Genomic DNA, 21,200 nt, shown 5'->3' on the forward strand with positions numbered 1-21,200 from the left:
TAAGATTTAACCACAGTCAGTTTATTTTTATTCTGTAATAAATGCAACAGAAGGTGCGCTGCAATATGAATTGAATCTTATTAAAGATGCAAAAGGGATTCAGTCAAGATCAGCGAGTCATTTTCTCTTTGTCTTGTGTTTTGGCCGACTGCACAGATCTAATATTTAGATTTGACCTCTTTTAACTGTTTGTTAATTTACCACATAACAGACAATTTGACATAAATGTGCGTGTAACTGATCTTTAAAGTGTAATAAGACATGAAAGAGAATTTGCAATCGCATGTGGTCTGAGTAAAGTGGGTGGTTTTCTCTCAGCAAAACCCGTCCGATTGCTACTCAAAACTAAGCCAGTCTCTTTTCAGGAGGATTGCCGGTAAAAGATGAAACTTTTACTTGTGAGTAAAAGTGTGTACGGAGTACAAATGTATGGCTGCACACATGACATGTAAATAATGAAGTTCACTTTGTGCTGTAGAAGGGAACAGGATGTTTTTGCTACTGTACTGTACTTTTGATATGATCTGCCATCTTCTGATTTTATGTAGAAGTGTGGGGATTGTATGTTATTGGTCGTCATGACATGATCACAATTTCAAGACTAGCTGTTTTTGAAGTTTAGTTTGGTGCTGTGGATCATGTTTATGCTGTCCAAGTTTTCCCATGATGTGAATTAATCATGCATCGATTGCCTTACTGTTTTACTCTTTACTACATTATTCACACTGGCGCTGTCGTCTCTGTGAGTTATGGGTCATGTGGTAGTAACTTGAGTGCATTATATCCCTTAATGATGTCGTTTTGAGTGGTTTGTGTGTGGGATGTCAGGCACTGCGCATCTATGGTTGAAAACCACACACATTGAGAGCAATAACTTCATGTTTAAATCAAGTATTGTTCTGAAAGCGGAACAAGAGATCAGAAACAAACTGAGTCCTATAGCTCTATCTCTCTTAGTATCGCCTCTGTGTGCAAAAATAAATCTAAAGCGCATCATGTAGAAGGTTATTGTTGCTTAAAAGGGGGAGTAGACACCGAATCATTAAAACGAGTCATTTTTAAATAGAAATGCGACTTCATTGTTTGCCACTAGGTGCCTCTTTAGGAGTTTTCTCTGGTGACGCTGTACACAAAGCAGCACTTTCACAAACTCTGGTTTATCAGGCATTACACATGAAATTAAAATGAGACCAATCAGATCAATCACCACAGATTAGTGTCACATGAAGAAAGGGTTTTGAAGAATGAATCGGTTTTAGTGAACCATTTAGGAGTCGTTGAGCAAGTATAATAAATGCGTATTATACAGTAAAGTAAAAGTGTTTTTGGAGCGTGTCAATCTGCTTTTGGGGACAACCAAAACACGACCCCTTCATTACCTTTAATAGGGGCACTTTAAAATTAGCACGTTTTGTGAGTATGGAAGAAGAGTTTGCACAGATGAGCTCCGCCCGACTCTTGCCTGTTCTCTAACTAACTCTCTCTGTCAGTCAAGCCATCCATGTCTAGTTCATTGAAAGCAGACGTCACTCTCCCTCTAACTCAACAGTGCTGCCTATTCATCAGCCCCCGGCAGAAACTCAATCTCCTCTGAGAATGAGCTGCGTGAAAGGAGCCAGTGTGATTGTGGAGGGCCGTCTGTCTGAGGAGCGTCACCGAGATGCAGCTCGAGTGCTCTCAGCCAGCGGACAGTGGTGCCAGATGTCTGCGTGTCCCGTCTGACCTCCCTTTGTGTGTGAGGGACAGTGGCGTGTCACTGCAGTTTGAGATTGTGTTATCGCTGTGTGCACCGGCCAGCAAGCCGGCTGCAGTAGAAGATACCAGCTTCTCAGATATTACCCGTATCTCACCTAGTAGAGGTTGAATAGGTCAATATCAGGGCTGTCCGATCCTGTTTCCTTCCTCAAGCTCAAACACAACTTCCTGGAAGTTTCTAGTGATCCTGAAGAGTTTGACTTGCTGGTTCAAGGTGTGTTTAATTGGGTCTGGAGCTAAACTGTGCTGGAGAAGCAGGATTGTACTGAGAAGAGCTGAAGTCAACTGACATCCTCTTAAAAACTCCCCTTTCTCATAGACGTGAGTCTCAAATGCATGTGTGTGAACTAGAATTGGGCATAAGTCAGGCACCTCCTCTCTCCACGCTGAAGCTGGAATTGTTCACCAGCTTAGTGGCCGGTTTAACAGGGAATTCTGAAAATCACTGGCAATGTGAAAGAACCAAAATCAAATGATTGTGGGACAAATCACGAGTCACATTTTAAGTGATTTTTATGGAATTGCTGCGTGAAAGAGGTTTAAGGGGACATCAGATGCCCATTTTCCACATGTTGGTATGGTACTTTATGGTCTTCTTAAAAGTCTTCAGTGTGCTTTTGTAAAAAATTCTTAATGGTGGTGTAAAACGACCCTCTTTTTACCCTGTCATGAACATTCATAAAAAAAGCCCTTATACTCACGTTTGGTGAAGTTGGATCATGAATGATTTGCACAAACATAATGCATTTAGGCATTCCCTTCACAAACAAAAATAATCCACTGTGTCTTCAGCGGCTCAGCTGTCGGCAGTAAATGATGACCGCTGTGTTCGTTATTACATCAACAACAGTTCACCTCGATACAGCTCGGTACAGCTCACTGGGGGCGGGTCTGTGCTGAAACTCTAGTGTCAATCAACAGCTGTGGGAGGGACTTGGCCTGTGTGACATACATCTGGCCAGAGTCTGACAGTGCCTTGATCTGAGAAAGGGTTTAGTATTTGGGGGATTAAAAAAAAAAAAATCAACACTGGGTGGGTTTGTCAGATTATAGGGTGGTTCTGTAAACACACTGCATACACACATTTATGTTCACACCATGTAAAGTGAATTTTGCATCCAATGGCCCCTTATAAAAATCAGAGCAATGGCCCATTTACCATTTAATGAACTTTAATGCAGGGGTGCGTGATACACGCCTAATATGATAATATTTTAATTGCAATTTTTGGGCCTCACTTCGTATTGTGTCCCCAAATGTTTTGGTCAGTATCGCACACGCCTGCTTTGATGTTGCTGAGGTTGTAGTGCCAGTTTGAAGACTTAACTGTGCATTGTTTTGTGTTTGACAGGTTCTTGACAATTACGAGCGAGAAGGCTTCCAGTTCCTGGCGAAGGTCTTCAACTCATCACATTCCTTCCTGGAGGATCTGACCGGCTTGACTTTACTCCATCAGGAGACTCAGGCAGCTGAGGTTAGACATTCACATTCAGAGCCATCGCCCATCACTGACAAATGCCGTGTGCATTCATTATTAAATATTCAGATCCATTTACACACGTACACGCTGAGATATACAGTGCACAGATGGTTATAGATGAAAGAGCCTTTAAGTCCTGTACCCACTCGTCCACACAAGGTGCAGGATCAGACTGATTGTTTGGAGATGAGTGAATGATGAATGATCTGTTCACTAGCAGCTCAGACACGAAAGCTTATGGCACATTGAAGAAATCTGATCAGGCTGATGCTTTTAAAAAGAAAAGAGGATCTCCATTGAAGCATTTAGTTTCTGTGGGCCTGACATATGCTGTACACACACACACACACACACACACACACACACACACACACACACACGTACTATCCAGAGCCCACCGCACAAAACACACATCAGACAGGCGTATCTGATCACTAATATTCAATGTCTGTCGGTGAGTTCATGAATATATTGCATAAAAATATCAGTCAGTGTTATCAGTGGTGCTGTGAGTTCATAAAGGATTTCTACATTTTTAATTTAGTAGACACTTTTATCCAAAGCGACAATTGAGGAACAGAGTCCTGACAGAGCCCACGATATTTATGCTACGCAATGGCAGGATTTTAGACTAAGAAGCGGTATAGAGAAGAGTAGAGCTGCTGGGAAGAGAGACGTTAAGAGTGAACCTCGGAGAACATGTTCAAATAATTTAAGAATGACCCATTTAAACATCGACAGTCATTGTGCAAGATTCAACATTGAGCATGTGATACTAATAAAATCTGTGTAGACGCATTAGTTACTGAAATGTAGTGTATGTGGGTAAATATCGTGATTTATTAGAAATTGTTAAGATGCTGTAACCAGAAAAAAATGAATGTAATTAAATAATATTTCCCATGAACTTGAGAAACAAATTCAACTGTTTGCTCCAAATTACAACTGAATGTGCTAAACATCAGTACTGAATAAACATGTTTTCATTATTTTGTTACATAATTGATCTTTTGTTTATATATATATATATATATATATATATATATATATATATATATATATATATATATATATATACACATATATATATATATATATATATATATATATTTTTTTTTTTTTTTTTTTTTAGATTAATTAGATTAATTAATTGTTAATTGATGACAAATATGATGCAGAGCAACAACCAAGGTGATATGTGTGTACCTTTACACCCATAAAATATGGATATTGCACAAGACAAACTAATAACTGAATTTCTAAAGATGACATTGAATCCTGATACTGTGTGTTGTTTCCTGGATGGTCCACGTCTGTCTTCCTGTGTTGAGATGGTTGAGTCTCTCGTTGGTCCTGAGCAGTCATCCCCAGCTCCTGCACTTTCATTGGTTTTCCAGCAACTTATTTTCTTATATTCGAACCCTCTCCATCAAAGACTGTTTGATTTTGAGATTCATCTTTTCCCATGGAGGACAATTAGATGACTCATACATATTATATAAGGTGAAATCATGGACTGATACTGCATTAAGAGCTGGGGAGAGTACACTTTTTAAATGGGTGAACTGTACTTATTTTGTCTTCTGTAAAACCTTTAAGTATTAAGTGCAGCACCAAATGAAAAAATGTGTTTAGATGCATGTGATCTTCACATCGTAAAAATTTCTTTGCAGAGCACCGCGAAATCCTAATTTTGGACTAAATCAGCATATATAAAACTTTAATGGTTGCAACACAAATGTCGTTTAGAAAGAGCACCCAACCCAAATACTAGATTTGTAATTCCTCCCGCTCAGGAAGTTGCAGAAAGAAAAATAGCCATAATGCAGTCAGTTCTTGCTGTTCCTGGCTCCGGTCCCAAACTCCACTTTCGACTTGCTCTGGAGATCATGTGCTCCAAAAATATCTCCTTCTGCTCCTGATCCAGGGACAGTTCTCCTTAGTTTGCCCCGGTCTCAGGCTCTTTACCCCAGCGAGCCAAGCTTACCCTGGAACAGGGTTTGGATTCTGGGAACGGTCCCTCTCCGGGACTCTCCAGTGACAAACAGCCAGTTTGAAGACTGAAACTGTGGGAAAGTCCCACATCAGCAGTCCTCTGCTCTCCAGAGCGGTTTAGAGACGCGAACGCAGTCCAACCCAAAATGAGAGGATATGTGCTCCTGCATTTGCCCACGCTTATTGTCTAAAGCCTTCGGATTCATTTCATCCAGGCACTTTGTATTCCCGTGTTGACGTCTTGTATTTTTAACTTGTGTGTTCGTGCTGCTTGGCGATTGATGTCAAGCTGTGAAATGAATGGAAATGTACCACTTCTAGTTTGCAAGTGGTGGTTTTGCGTTATTTGTGAGGGAGAGACACATCTCTCATTTCTTCTCATTCTCATTGAGCGATACTTTCTGCAGAAACGGCCAGCAACTCTATGCTTTTTCATTAAATGCGGTACAAGTCTGTGTATCGTGACCAGGTTTTTTTTTAGCAATAGACACAGAAATAATAAGTTGTTCTCGTGAGAACAGTTTGATATGTTTCTGAATGAATCTAGCACAACCCATAAAATACCAACCCAACTAAAAGCGTTTTAAATGCATCAGGAAAATCATGATTAATACAATTTCAATCTCTTTTTGAGGAGTAACATTTATTATTATTATTAGTAAATATTTTGATGATGAAGTGTATGCTTTTTTATTACGGAATTAGCAATTTATTAGCATGTCTATTCAGTTGTAATTCTAATGTCTATTTCATTTTCTTTTAAAGCACACACGTCTAATTTTGGCAACATTTGCAAGTGAAAAAAAGAAATATCTTCTTCTACTGCCGTTTTTTACTCCGTTCATGGAAACCCACTGTTTCTGTTTGGCTTTTAACATGCTTGGTTTTAGCGTAGCGGCACAACACGAGCGTGTCAGAGAAACGACTTTATCATGTGCTCTCGTGAAGCTCAACAGACATAAACACGCAGCTGATAAACCTTCAGGAAAGCTTTCTGTGCTTGGACATGAAGTTAATCGTGAAACCAGCGCAAAGGCCTAAGAGACATCTGTTGACGGTTTAGATGAGAAATAAATGAAACATCTTTTTAAACCTGTAGTGAATATTTGAGACGGTTTAATTAGGCTTAAAGGCTTTTTAAGCATGTTTAGGCCTGGTAATCAAGAGTTAACGTTCACAAGACATTATACTTTCATCTGAGCGTTTCTCACCAGAATGATTCCAGTTTGAGAGGCTGGACAGCTGCAGCGTTACTTGTCTGAAGAACCCAGATAAGGTGTGCATTAAGGTGCTTTTAAGGTCGTGTGGTATATTGTGGTGAGTGTGGAGAAGTACACACTGTTCATCTTGTGAGGGATGAATGCATTAGTATTTCTGTTTTAAGCAGCTGGAACGTTATATCTGAATGATGAACCGTGAAAGAGTCTTGATATTCACTTTATGTGGTGAGCTTTTAATTCGGTGCTCTTTCTGTGCGGCTGAAGTTTAGCAGCGTTACTGTATTCTGCCACAGAAATTAAAATAAAGGCCGATGGTAGTCTGTGTCTCTGTGCAGTCAAATGAGCTGTAAATTACCTTCCCGCAGTGTTCGCTGGATTCAATTTTTGTTCAAATCTCACTGGCAAGATTCTCCTGATGTCTAAAACGAGGGAACATTAGCTAGATTAGTCTGGATAGCAGGCTGTAAGGTGTCACAGGTATTATTATTATTTATTATTTTCTGTATAAAATAACATTGCATGCACTTGCATGTTCGTCAGCTGGTTTTTAGTTTAGTCTTAGTTCTTTTTCGAATGTCCAGTTTCGCTTTATTTTACAGTAAATAAAGTGTGTACTCACCCAATGAAGTACTTGTAATACAAGGTAACTGCATGGGGTTAGGTTTAGGGTTAGTACCTATTTATTATCTAGTTATTGTAATTACTACAATAACAATAACTGAGGAATGAGACTGTAAAATAAAGTGTCACCAAATGTAGATATTAATCATATTTAGTCAAACTTTAGTTGACTGAAAGTCTGGAAAAGTCAATGCAGTTTAGTTGATGAAACCTTCGGTCAGGCGGGGTGCGTACTAGTTCAACTGATCAATAATAATCAACATGATTACTGATCGTGGTTTTCCTCATTTGAGTAAGATCAGCAGAAATGACCTGTGAACACAAAAGAGGAAAACGACATGCTTTATTTCACCTAATCTAATTTCCTGCTTTATTCATTTAGCATAACACACATCAAAAGCTTGAAAGCTTCTGAATCCAGCTACATTTTTAATATTAATTCGGTAACACTTTATTTTAAGGCGTCCGTGATACAGAGTAATTAACTAGCGAGTACTTAGTAGCAGTACTTATACTGTACTTATCATGTAACTACGTTATGGAACATTTGTACAGCTAGTAATTATATAGACGTAACACACAGCTACTGTTACACAGATGTTACACAGATGTTACAGAACGAGTCTGTTACACAGATACTTATGTAACCAAAAGATTGCCATGTATTTGTTGCAGACTTCTATAATTATAATTTCAAGCACAGACATAATCTACTTTAAAATAAAGTGTATCAAGATTGTACTCGGTCTGTAACATCTGTGTAACATCTGTGTAACAGCAGCTGTGTGTTACGTCTACATAATTACTAATAATTACAGGCTGTTATTTCATCTAAGTACAGTGCTTACTACCAAGCACCTAAGTATGTAGTTGCTCAGTGTTATGACACCTTAAAGTAAAGTGTTACCATCAATTATAATGTTATATTCATGTTTATTAAGAAATTGGAAACAGAATAATCAAGATCGTTACTGTTTGCTGGCAGGTTCAATTTCCTCTCTATCTCTCTCTCTCTCTCTATCTCTCTCTCTCTCTCTCTCTCTCTCTCTCTCTCTCTCTCTCTCTCTCTCTATCTCTCTCTCTCTCTCTCTCTCTCTCTCTCTCTCTCTCTCTCTCTCTCTCTCTCTCTCTCTCTCTCTCTCTCTCTCTCTCTCTCTCTCTCTCTCTCTCTCTCTCTCTCTCTCTCTCTCTCTCTCTCTCTCTCTCTCTCTCTCTCTCTCTCTCTCTCTCTCTCTCTCTCTCTCTCTCTCTCTCTCTCTCTCTCTCTCTCTCTCTCTCTCTCTCTCTCTCTCTCTCTCTCTCTCTCTCTCTCTCTCTCTCTCTCTCTCTCTCTCTCTCTCTCTCTCTCTCTCTCTCTCTCTCTCTCTCTCTCTCTCTCTCTCTCTCTCTCTCTCTCTCTCTCTCTCTCTCTCTCTCTCTCTCTCTCTCTCTCTCTCTCTCTCTCTCTCTCTCTCTCTCTCTCTCTCTCTCTCTCTCTCTCTCTCTCTCTCTCTCTCTCTCTCTCTCTCTCTCTCTCTCTCTCTCTCTCTCTCTCTCTCTCTCTCTCTCTCTCTCTCTCTCTCTCTCTCTCTCTCTCTCTCTCTCTCTCTCTCTCTCTCTCTCTCTCTCTCTCTCTCTCTCTCTCTCTCTCTCTCTCTCTCTCTCTCTCTCTCTCTCTCTCTCTCTCTCTCTCTCTCTCTCTCTCTCTCTCTCTCTCTCTCTCTCTCTCTCTCTCTCTCTCTCTCTCTCTCTCTCTCTCTCTCTCTCTCTCTCTCTCTCTCTCTCTCTCTCTCTCTCTCTCTCTCTCTCTCTCTCTCTCTCTCTCTCTCTCTCTCTCTCTCTCTCTCTCTCTCTCTCTCTCTCTCTCTCTCTCTCTCTCTCTCTCTCTCTCTCTCTCTCTCTCTCTCTCTCTCTCTCTCTCTCTCTCTCTCTCTCTCTCTCTCTCTCTCTCTCTCTCTCTCTCTCTCTCTCTCTCTCTCTCTCTCTCTCTCTCTCTCTCTCTCTCTCTCTCTCTCTGTCTCTCTCTCTCTCTCTCTCTCTCTCTCTCTCTCTCTCTCTCTCTCTCTCTCTCTCTCTCTCTCTCTCTCTCTCTCTCTCTCTCTCTCTCTCTCTCTCTCTCTCTCTCTCTCTCTCTCTCTCTCTCTCTCTCTCTCTCTCTCTCTCTCTCTCTCTCTCTCTCTCTCTCTCTCTCTCTCTCTCTCTCTCTCTCTCTCTCTCTCTCTCTCTCTCTCTCTCTCTCTCTCTCTCTCTCTCTCTCTCTCTCTCTCTCTCTCTCTCTCTCTCTCTCTCTCTCTCTCTCTCTCTCTCTCTCTCTCTCTCTCTCTCTCTCTCTCTCTCTCTCTCTCTCTCTCTCTCTCTCTCTCTCTCTCTCTCTCTCTCTCTCTCTCTCTCTCTCTCTCTCTCTCTCTCTCTCTCTCTCTCTCTCTCTCTCTCTCTCTCTCTCTCTCTCTCTCTCTCTCTCTCTCTCTCTCTCTCTCTCTCTCTCTCTCTCTCTCTCTCTCTCTCTCTCTCTCTCTCTCTCTCTCTCTCTCTCTCTCTCTCTCTCTCTCTCTCTCTCTCTCTCTCTCTCTCTCTCTCTCTCTCTCTCTCTCTCTCTCTCTCTCTCTCTCTCTCTCTCTCTCTCTCTCTCTCTCTCTCTCTCTCTCTCTCTCTCTGTCTCTCTCTCTCTCTCTCTCTCTCTCTCTCTCTCTCTCTCTCTCTCTCTCTCTCTCTCTCTCTCTCTCTCTCTCTCTGTCTCTCTGCTCTCTCTCTCTCTCTCTCTCTGTCTCTCTCTCTCTCTCTCTGTCTCTCTCTCTAGTTTTGGACTGATGCTCTTTGCTCAGCATGACTTTAGTCGGTTGCTTTCGAGAGAATCTGATGTTTATCCAGTCAGAGATCTGATGAACCGTGTGGACCGCTGAGACCCATCCGTTATCATTGTGTGATGATTATATGAAATCAGAAGTGACCCTGTGTTGGTTTATTCTCTGAAATCTGTTTATTCGATCTCCGTGTTTTGCGGAGAGTTAAGTAGTCGGTGACCTTTCATCAAAACCTTATAACTCACTCCGTCTCTCAAATGACTTTCCTTTTCGGTTGAGCGACTTCTGCTATTGAATTTTCACCTTCACCATTCAGTCACATCCAGATGCAAACAATAAAGCTATTTGGTTTTTCACCTTGAATATTTTTGCACAGATAACATTGTGAATGTTTTTCACGTTGACTCTGAATTAATTGAAATGTCACCGGTGGTGAGTGGTGAATTTCTTTAATTTTCAAAACGTTGTTGTTGTCATTTTACTAAAGTGAGATCTGGACATGATTTGATTGACAGAAGCAGACAAAAGCGCTTAAAAACCCATAACACATTGCTTCTTCATCTGTTCCCACTGTACTGATAATCCTGTGGAGTAATGACTGTATTTAATCAGGATTACACAATCAGTTTATACACAGTGCTCATAATTGACTTTTAATGCTCATGAATGCTTCCTTCATCTGGAGTTTTCTCTGCAACGTTTCTGCCTGGTGTCAAAACATAGATTGGTCATGTAAATAAAGTTATAAACCATTGAATTTGAAGGAGAATAGCAGCTTTCAAGAAACCATACAATCAAGCAAACACTTATCACTGGGGATCTGTATCTGCGTCTTCATATCCACTGACCTTCTCTTGTTTCTGGTCTGGACAAAAATATTTCAGACCTGGAAGACCTAAATGTACTAAATATATTTGAAATACAATAATCAACATTTTGGAGTGGATCAAAAAAGTTTGTCATAAGACTTTGAAGGATTTATCCACTTCAGATGTTGACTACTGTACATTTATTTCATGCTAAGTATACTACAAACGTATTTACATATTTATGTAAATTGTCATATTTGCATATGTATAATTCAAATAATTGAACAAGACATTCATAAGTTTACATTTGATATTAAAGTTCCATAATATAATATATTTAAACCGTACACACACATTTATAATGCAAAGAAAAATGTTTATTATATATAAACTTTATGCTTTAAAATGAGTAGCCTAGACTACATTTCTAATTTTAATCATGTCTTCTTTAATCAGTGACAGACTGTAGCAGAATACTTACGGCAATAAGTATACTTTAGTACGCCGCTTCATATTACACTGAAGTGATATAAAGAGTCATATAAAGATTTCTTTCCTTTTTGTAATGTTAATTCTATCTCCATCCAGGAGACATTCATTTCAGCGCAGTAGGACTAATGTAAAGATTTGTTACGTTAGCAAATAATAAATGAAAAACTGTCCATGAAAATAGTGTTTTGCAGTCAAGATGGTAAATAGATGATCTTTTTACCAAGTTGTAGGGGATACCCGTATTTTTGGATTGTTTTGAAATCTGTATAAATCATCACAGCACTGCTCGAAGCGCGGGGACAGATGCCTCTGCTTTCAAAGGTAAAATGTATTAGTCAACAAAAGCATCTGCCAAATGCATGACAAAATGTGGTTTGCCTGGGTTCTTAAGAAGTCTTCCGTTAAATTGTTTACATTTAAGGCCATTAAAACTCTTAAATGGTACAACAAGTCTAAATTACAAGAGGGAACGGAAATACAAGAATTACTTTATGTATTAATATGATGATTGAAATGAAACAATCACTGAGCAGACCTGAGCGCCGCAGGCTTTGTGTTCAGCCGTTACGTGTTCTGAACGTGAAACCTAAAGGAGCTTTTTTAATAAACCCTTCTGCTGGTTTTACTACATGTTTTTAATGTGAACCAGTGGAGGCTAATGCTTTCTACAAATCTAAACAATTAAGAGACTATTAACAAATGATAATTGTTTCAATTAATATAATAATTAATACTTTGGACTCATTTCCTTTCTTAAAAATAGTTTAAAGGCTGAAACGTGAAGATCAGATCTTAAAAAAGGACTAAATATCCTGCAGATACCAGGTTTTTATATTGTACCATTTGGAGTAACTTTCTTTTCTTAAGTTGTTCTTTTGGACACAACAAAAAAAGGACCTCTGTTCATTCGTTAGTTGCAACTTTACAGACCACGCATTTGAGATGTTTATGCATTGGTTTGTTGGAGTAATATTTCTTTCTACTGACAAAGTTATCATTAGTTTGAAAACATATATTTCATTTCCTTCAATAAAAAGGAAACTGAGTAAGAAGGTGTGAAGACTTGGATTAGTAATCTGACCCCTTGGAATAAAGGAGAAAAAAAACTATCAGAGTTGCCCGTCCCTGACTTACAGTATTCTGCTGAGCTCTACGTGTCTGTCTTCGTTTCTCATGTCCGCCGAATGATCTTGGTAACTGCGGTTAGAGGCAGTGATGTACGGACACAAGAGTTCTCCTGATGCGGCACACAATAGAGCTCTGTGTGCTCAGATGCTTTCAGATTCACTTCCTTTCATTTTTGATTCCAGCCTTCACACTAATAAAGATGCCATTGTGTGTTTCCAGTCAAATGATGCAGTTCTTCTTATGATGTCCCACACAAACCTGTCAGACATGCCCCGTTCCTGAACACACCGACACCATCATCAGCTAAAGTTCCTCAGCGAGGAAGAGCGCTTTGATTTCTTGACTTCTTTTGATGAAACGAAAGAAGACTATGATTAGGAACACTGCAAGACACTACAATTTAAATACAGTAAAAATCTGCACTTTTATTATTCAATTTAAATAAAATGACAACTAAAAGACTTTAAAATGACATGAGCCGATATTTTATTTGCAATAGAAACTAAAAGAACATAGCAAATGTTTAAACTGATACATTTTATACTTTTATCAGCTTTTATCAAATTAACTCATTTCCAGTTTGATGCCTGCTACACGTCTCTAAAAGATTGGCACATGGGCAACAAAGGGCTGAAAAAGCAAGATACTTTGAAAAGATTCACCTGAGAGAACATCTAGCAACTAAGTTAATTGACATCAGGTCTGTAACATGATTAGTTATAAAGGGATGTGTTAGATAGACAGAGTATCTCAGAAGAAAAGATGAGGTTCTCCAGTCTGTGAAAGTGTGGAAAAAGATTGTGGAACACTTTAAAAACAACGTTCCTTAACATCATTCAGAGAAACCGTAGAACTCTTTGTAAGGGACAAGGCTGAAGATCTTTGTTAGATGTTGGTGGTCTTCGGGTCTCAGACGATCATCACTTGATTCTGTCAGACGTTACTGAATACTTCCAGAAACCTCTGTCTGTAAACACAGTCCTCCGAGACGTCTGAAGATCTTTCATGATAAAATGAAGACACATGTATCAGAAGCCTCTTTGTGTCCTGAGGACCAGGTTCAAAGTGGAAAAGTCTTCTATGGTTATACGTGGCCAAATTTGATGTTGTTGTTGGAAGTCACAGGAGGAGGAGATCTTCAGCGTGTTTTCAGTGTTCAGTTCAAAAGCAGCAATTTTGATGGTATAGGGGGGTATAAATACAGGCAGCTTCATGTTTTGGAAAGCACTATGAATGCTGAAAGGTAAAAATATAAAGGTTTTAGAGCAACTTATGCTCCCCTCCAGATGACGTCTATTTCGGGGAATTTCTAGTGTATTTCAGCAGAACAATACTAAACCACACACTGCAGATATTACAACAACATAACTTGATAGTAGTAGAGTCCAGAGCTGAAGATGAACACTGGCACACTAAACCCAGTCAGTTCACTTAATCACAACCTCTATGAGATCAATCAGCAATGTCTACAGCAGTGATCCTCAAATCTGGACCTCGAGATCAATCAATCAATCAATCATTTTTATTTATATAGCACTTTTAACAGCACAGGTTGCATCAAAGCACTGTACAGTATAAGGTGGAATCCATTTTCCTGCAGAGTTTTGCTTTAACCCTAATCAAACGCACCTGAGCATATCATTAGATAATCACAGGTAGGTGTGTTTTATCAGGGTTGGAGCTAAACTCTGCAGTGCATTGGACCTCCAGGGTAAGATTTGAGGAACCCTGATCTACAGCATAAACACAATATTATGATTTGCACGTTAAATTGTGTAATTATACTATAAATATGCTTCTGCTATGTCCCAAACAGTGTCTAAAATGTGTAGGTGAAGCATGAAGAATAAAGAGAGCACTCACTATTAAACAGCAGTATAGTGTTACTCTGTTACATGCTGTTCACTTAGGAGTAATCAACGAGATATACATCTTTCAACATATTTGCGCACATTTTGGTCATTATACAACACAAAACCATTATAGTCAGTCAAAGGAGAACTAAATCATTGTGTGAAGTGAGCAGATGATCTGGCTGTTGATAGTGTGATGTGTGTACTTGTATTCTGTGGGTTGCTCGGTGCTCCAATTTTTATTTTAATGGCGTTGTTTTCAGACTTGCACGAGGATTGATGTGGTGTCAGAGATGCTGACAGATCCATTCATCTTTCTAACCTGAGCAGAGACGTCTTTTCAGATCTGGTTTCTGTGCTCCTGAACCTAGAGACAGTGACAATCAGTGTGTGATTCTGCTGTGTCTCCATGTAGAAAAAAGCATGTCCTTTAATAATGAGCACCAGTTTTCAAATGAGCTTCATTACGGACTTGATCATCACAAAATCTGCCGGGTGTCTAAAGATAGTAAATATTGTGTAGAAGAGGAGTTAAAGTGAGCAGCACTGTGTACATCCCTGCTGTCTTTGAAATGCACATATCTCATATATCAGCCGTCACCTCTGAAAGGCCATGTTGGACGACTGTTTAAAGCTTTGGGTGAAACGGTCACACATGCGCTCTTTTCTTAGAACTGTTTTGTTAAGCGTCTCTGCGTGTTGTTACGATCACATCAGTGGTTGAGTGTAAAGCCAGCTGTGTTGTGTTTACAGCCGCTCTTATTTAAACATATTTGTCTTTCATCAAGAGCCTTAAACCTCCTAAACTTCCTCACAAGCAAGTACATGGCTTCTCAGTCGTGGGTATTTGCAGTGCCAGTTGTTTAGATTATTCACCTACCCCTTTCTGTGCTTGAAACAGTTTGGCCTTGATTTGATTTTAAATAGGCCGATCTGTGAAGAAAACACTAATGCAACCAGCACTCCTGAAAGTAATGGGGATTTTCACGATTTTCAGAAGAACCATTTTGGGTTCAGCTTCAGATTAGAGGCTTTTGTGCAATAAAACGATTGCATGCATGGTGAAGGCTCTTAATGGAACCGTCACTACCAAACAACCTTAATTTTTAGGAGAAAGTCCACTTTCTTTAGAAACATAAATGATGACCCAACAGATATCAGAGATAGATAGTTTTATCCTGGACAAAGATACATTTGAAAACATGAATGTGTTGATCCCCACCATGTACTGACACACACTGGGATATTACCTTAGCAGCTTAGCAAATTTACTGTCAGATTACTCCTCTTCAGGCCATGTAAGATGTTGCTCACTTTGTCTGTGGTGATCTATAAAATACACGTCAATGGCTACCGGCACAAAAAAAAAAACGATACCTAAAATGAACACCCCAAATCTTGATGATATATTGTTATGTCCGTAGGCAAGGTTTGAAAATCAGTGTTTCTAAGATGCTTGCTAACTAGTGAAAACATAGCATAGAGTTTAATATGTATGTAGCGGTAATGCAGGGTATTCCCACTTTTTATCAGTTGATATTTTTTGGATCTTTGCACATCATTCAGTAGGTTGTGTATTAGCCAAAATCATCACCTTACAAGTAGCTAATCAAATTTGCATCTATTCAAAAATGCAATGCAAATATTCAGTAAACAGATCCAGTACAGACAGTGATATGGTGGGACCGCGGGACTTCCTGCGCTGACTGCTCTGCGTGATACGAGATAGACATGCTGAGTGCTAAATAATAGCAGTCAATCAATCACCTTTATTTATACTGCGCTTGTGACAATACATATTGTGTCAAAGCACTGAACAGTATCGCATTTGGAGAATAGAGTGTCAGTTATGTATAATGACGAGATTAAACACTTAATTTTCAAACAAGGCCTTTCATTATTGAATGCAGAGACGTCATTGTCTAGATCAGCTCAGTTTCAATAGGATCTTTGTGATCAAATCAACAGTAATTGCTAGAAATGAAGGGTTCTCAACCAAACCAAAACTCTCCTGTAGTAGTACTGCTGTGATCTTGGGGAATGTTGAAGCTTTATTTTTCATTACTTTAGTCACTATATTGAATAAATACTGGGGGTTATGTTTGTTTTCTTCTAAAAGAGATTCAAATGAATCAGATCAAGCTGTTTTTTTTTCCTGGCAAGCTAAACGAGATCCCCCTAGTTTGGTTTTCCTCAGTACATCGTAACAAAAACGATACCTTAAAATGAAAAGAAGTAGGTTTTTACGATCAGAAATTTCTTAAACCGGTGAACCCCTGTTACCTTTTCATTCCAAGGGCCCATAAATGAAATGTATGCCCGTTTCTCCAGGCACCGCTAGACCAGTGTTTATATGGATTGAGTATTAAGTGGAATAAACTTGAGGAAGCAGCTAAATGGAGTGTAATTTATTGGCATTCGTCATGTGGAAAAGGGTTGTTGGGTTGCAGAAAAGTGTGCAGACTTATTCACATGGTATTAGAGATGGTAAAAGTGGGTGGGTCCAACATCATTGGTCTTCAAAAGTGGTAAAAAATGTAGCATACTGAATGACATGGATTGATTCATCTGTGAGCTGCTTGTTCTGTACTAGTGTTAAATGCTTCTGTGTCTGACAGCGTTGAGAACATTTCTGATGGATAATATCATGATCATTTTTTGCATTTCTCTTGCTGAATATAGCGTCATATCAGCAAAAACCTGTCCATGGGCTTTTTGGATTGCTGTCAGTTTAAGTGCAGATGATGCAGTGTTTCCAGATATTGCAACTAAATTAATAAATCAACAGAAATTTTCAGTCTTTTGCGAAACCCTATAAACTGCAACTTTATTAACCTTCTAAATAGTTAAAATAAGGGGCAAAGACAAGTTTAAAAATGCCTATAATGACTTGATCTGGCAACCCAGAGATTGCGCCCAGATACTCCTTCACAAGACTCGTTCGCTCCGCCAGCATCTTGCAGCGATCATGTTCATACCGCGGACGCTAAACCTTCTTGCGGACAGTCTGAACTGAATTACAGTTACGCTTATTCACACGAACTCAACACATCTACGTGGGTTCTTCAGGTGAAACTCCCAGTCCCATCCCTTTTGAAGTACAGGGGGTGACAGTGTTGTCCCTCACTATGTAGGGCTAATCGTGTGCGCTGCTGTCTATGGCGTGGCAGGGTGCCTTCAGTCGCCGGACGCCTCTTTCTATTTCTGACAAACTGCACAGCTACTCCAGTCTTTATTTTGCCTGTCCGACTGAAATGAAACGGCTAATTTATAAATACCTATGTGAGTTACTGCAGTGCATTTTTAGTCCTTATATTTATATAACTGATCGTTAAATCAAAGTCATGTGTTTCAGGTCCAGCCTCCGTCTATGAATGTTCAGCTGACTAGCAGCAGTATTTTCCTATTATCCTGTGTTTTAACAGCCACAAGCTGTCTTTCTTTAACCCGAGCTTGCTTCAGCCTGGTTTACTGTGATGGGTCGTTCCTCCGGAGATCTGATGTCCTCACAGCGTGAGCGGCTCATATATAAGAGCAGAGCTGCCTCCTATAGTGAGCGATCACGTTACAGCCTCTTCACTAGAAGTCATTCTCCGGTGTGAATGAATGCGTTTTATTATTAGCCGTCTTCAGCACCAGCCACGTTTAACCTGCAGGTGTGCCGACAGCTCTTCAGCAGAAATTAGCCTGTTGCATCATGTCGTACACCTCGGAACAGAAACAACTTGCTAACCGCTTACTATCCAAAGCAAACAAAGACATTTGGGGCAATGAAACAGTACTGTCAGAACTTACTAAAGACACGCAGTCGAGAAGTAGAGGCGTGGACGCACTTATTTTTGCACCTGACCTTATTGAATATTTAATCAAATTTCTGGAAGGAATTACTCAACAAGAACGTCTGCTATTTGCACCGTTATTTACCGGCCAAAAAGCAGGCTGTTCTTTGCGCTGGTCATTATGGAAATGATTTGTGTTCTCTAACGCTATTTTGACCTTGATTCCAGAATTGATACTAAACACCAGTAAATAAAACATTACTAAAAGTACTCACTGAATGGCTAGTAGCCACCAGACTGGAGGAACGATGCTGAAAACTCTGCTGTAATCACAACAATCAATTACAGTTGAACAGATATCCACATAGAAAACTTTCTTTTTTTACTGTATTTTTGATTCAATACATGGTGAGCAGAAGATCAGGAGAGACTTCGATGGAAATCGATGGCAAACCTTTGAATGATAATCTTTGTTGTAGTGGTATGTAAATATAATAAGTTTAATGTTCGCATGCACTTTAAGTGCAATGTCATGCAGGGTGGCAGGACCTCACGATCTGGTTCTGGAGAGCTGTTGTTGCAGGTGCAAGAGGAGTTTTTGTTTTATACGTTGTATAAGCTGGGATCAAACTGTAGACATGAAGCGGGGACGGCTGGGATTGACTGCTGAGTGATCACAGCTCGCGGCTGTTGATCAGGATTGTTGTGGCTGGGAGAAATCATTTGGATATGTTAGTTGTTTCATCTGTTCTCACGGCTCCAGATGGAGCACGACTGATCTGGCACTGTCCAACAGCACTGTAATCTCCTCTCTGGCTCTTTGGGGGCCACATCACCGGCCCTTATCTTCAAACCTCGCATGGGAGCGAGAGATAGGATCATCCCCATGTTTGGATTTTCCACTGTTTTTTAGGCTAGTTGCAGATAAAGGTAATGGTTTTAAACCATGACGGTTTAATTATCTCCACCTATTGTGAGTTGTCATCGTAAACCTCACATTACGAATTCTTGTCAGCCCACATAACGTTTAAAATGAAGTATGTATGCCATCCACAAATGATTGCTCGTATGAAATCTGTCATTTTACTGTGGTGTGATTTGGCCTTTAGCTAGTGCACACAGTAATTAGTGGTGTTTGCTAAGGCAAGCCTCACTATTACTAGTGCTCTTAGTGTCAGTCATGTCATCATTAAACAGTGTAGAGAACTTTTCCAAAAAAACAAGGACAAAGTTGGGGAAAAGTAGATTACAGGAATATTTTTGCTTGATTATTGTGTGAACTGACTAAGAACACTCTATACATGTTTCTACATACATGAACGTCTGTGTTACCATGGCAACGACTGATGCATTTTGAATTGCATTCCAAAGAGATCCGTTATCAGCCCCGCGGTGGAAAACGAAACCATGACTCAGAAGGGAATAGAGAACCCGCTCAGCTCGATGGTGGAGAATTGCGGGAACTGCTGAGCGAAGACCTCCACAGTGTCACCATATAGCCCGGCCTGGGAGATGGAAGCATCAAGAAAGCAAACTTTGTTAATGTCTCTCATCCTGACCAGGTTGAGCCAAAGATGGGGGCTCTTGGGTCACAAGCGTGGACATCGCCTTCGAGAGGGATCCCGTCCTGACTCACCTCACTAGTGTTTCTGAGCTCAGCGTAACTCCACACACAGAGACCGGCTTACATACAATCGACACGATATAGAAGTAACTAGTTCTAGGTCAGTCGGCGACACATTGGTTCAGTCCCACCCTCATGCATGTCTTTAAGTGCCTTGGCTTGGTGTACCTGCAGGATATCAGTGACATTCAGCTTGATCCGCAGCACTGTAGGCATCAGCAGCGAGAGCCGCATGGTTCTCCAGGCCTTGGAGGAGAGGGGAGGTGAGGTGGCGAGGTTTTGAGAGTACTCTCTCCACCCGGGGATTATCTGTGTAACCTTTAGCTGATCTGCTATTAAGGGTGGTGAGGATAGAGGAGGAAGACTACAGTTTCTGTCCAAGACCAGCTTCTCATGCACCTACTGGAAGAAAGGAACCAGGCAGAGCGAGGACAGCAGCAGAGAGAATTGGTGAATGTCAAACGGTTTTCATTCATTCAGTAGATGGACCTGTCACACTTTTATGACCGTATGTTATAAAACATGCAAGTTACAGTGGATCATCATGCAGAATCCACTAGCCAAACGTCACTGCCGTTTTCTCTTCAGATCAGGCTACCGATTTAGACCCCTAATGTCGTCACAACATAACTCGTAGTGACTAACGGATAAGGAACTAGAGTTAGAAGCTCAGATGAACGTGCATCAAACCCCGAGCACGGAGATCATAATAGAGCAGTTCTGTGGCTCTGGAACGAGAGCCGTGTTTGATCTCGAAAAAGCTCCTCTGGTTTCACATGATTCGCCCTCGTCTTTGAAAGTCTTCCAGTCTTTCTCATTAAAAGATCTTTTCTCCAATCCTGGCTTTAAGGAGGTCTGGTGTGTGTGTGTGTGTGTGTGTGTGTCTGACCACACTATAGCGGCTGCTCGTCACACTGGTAATTAAGCGGGGCAGGTTTGCGCTTGCAGGCTTTCTGTTTTCCTCATCTGATGAAGCTCTGCTGTATCTCGGAGCTCCTCACAGATGCTGCGATAAGCTCGGCTCCACCTGTGTGGACGTATGTGAAGTGTGCGTGTTCAGACCTGCAGCTCCTCCAGATACGACACCTGAAACGCACCTGCCTCGTCCTGCGGAGACCAGCGTCAGACTGAGCCCATCATCTGTGAAAGAATTCATGCTAGCTGATTATGAAGTGCTGTGAATGTTTAACGTACTCATACAGCTGAACACGTTAAAGTATTCTTGAAATGCGTGCTAGAAAGTGTTAGAAAATGCACTTTGAGATGAGTGTGTTTGGTGATACGTCCCGCTGTACTAGTGCTTCTAAACTGGCTGTTAGCAACAAAATAGAAAACCCATAGTTTCACTGGAATGAGTTTTACAGCTATACTGTACAATAACATAATAATTATTATTATTGGTATTGCTGATGTTGCTGATAGTTGAAAATATTAAAATACTAATAAATATTAACATATTTAATAAATAATCACAAAATATTATTATACAATTAATCATAATTCAGTAATAATTATTAATAATACTAATATTTATATATATTGCATTGTAAGTTGCAGTCATTCATGAAAATCATTTTATATATGTATAATTTCTCGTAAACATGTGGCGCTCCCTCAGGTTCACTTTGACTGATGCCGAACGTTCTGCTAAACGTCTCGTTTTG

The 21,200-nt window shown here is 40.1% G+C and overlaps 1 protein-coding gene across 3 annotated transcripts in view; it reads left to right on the forward strand.

The window, feature by feature from the left end:
• atg7 (ATG7 autophagy related 7 homolog (S. cerevisiae)) overlaps positions 1 to 21,200 on the forward strand; it is a 63,995-nt gene that overhangs the window by 36,541 nt on the left and 6,254 nt on the right. For all 3 annotated transcript variants that reach the window (XM_043251600.1, XM_043251598.1, XM_043251599.1), the window contains one exon: positions 3,107 to 3,229. In XM_043251600.1, coding sequence (XP_043107535.1) covers positions 3,107 to 3,229 — 123 coding nt within the window. The remainder of the gene's footprint in view (positions 1 to 3,106; positions 3,230 to 21,200) is intronic.

Source organism: Puntigrus tetrazona, chromosome 11 (genome assembly GCF_018831695.1).
Source record: "Puntigrus tetrazona isolate hp1 chromosome 11, ASM1883169v1, whole genome shotgun sequence".
In the NCBI taxonomy this organism is placed as follows: Eukaryota; Metazoa; Chordata; class Actinopteri; order Cypriniformes; family Cyprinidae; genus Puntigrus; species Puntigrus tetrazona.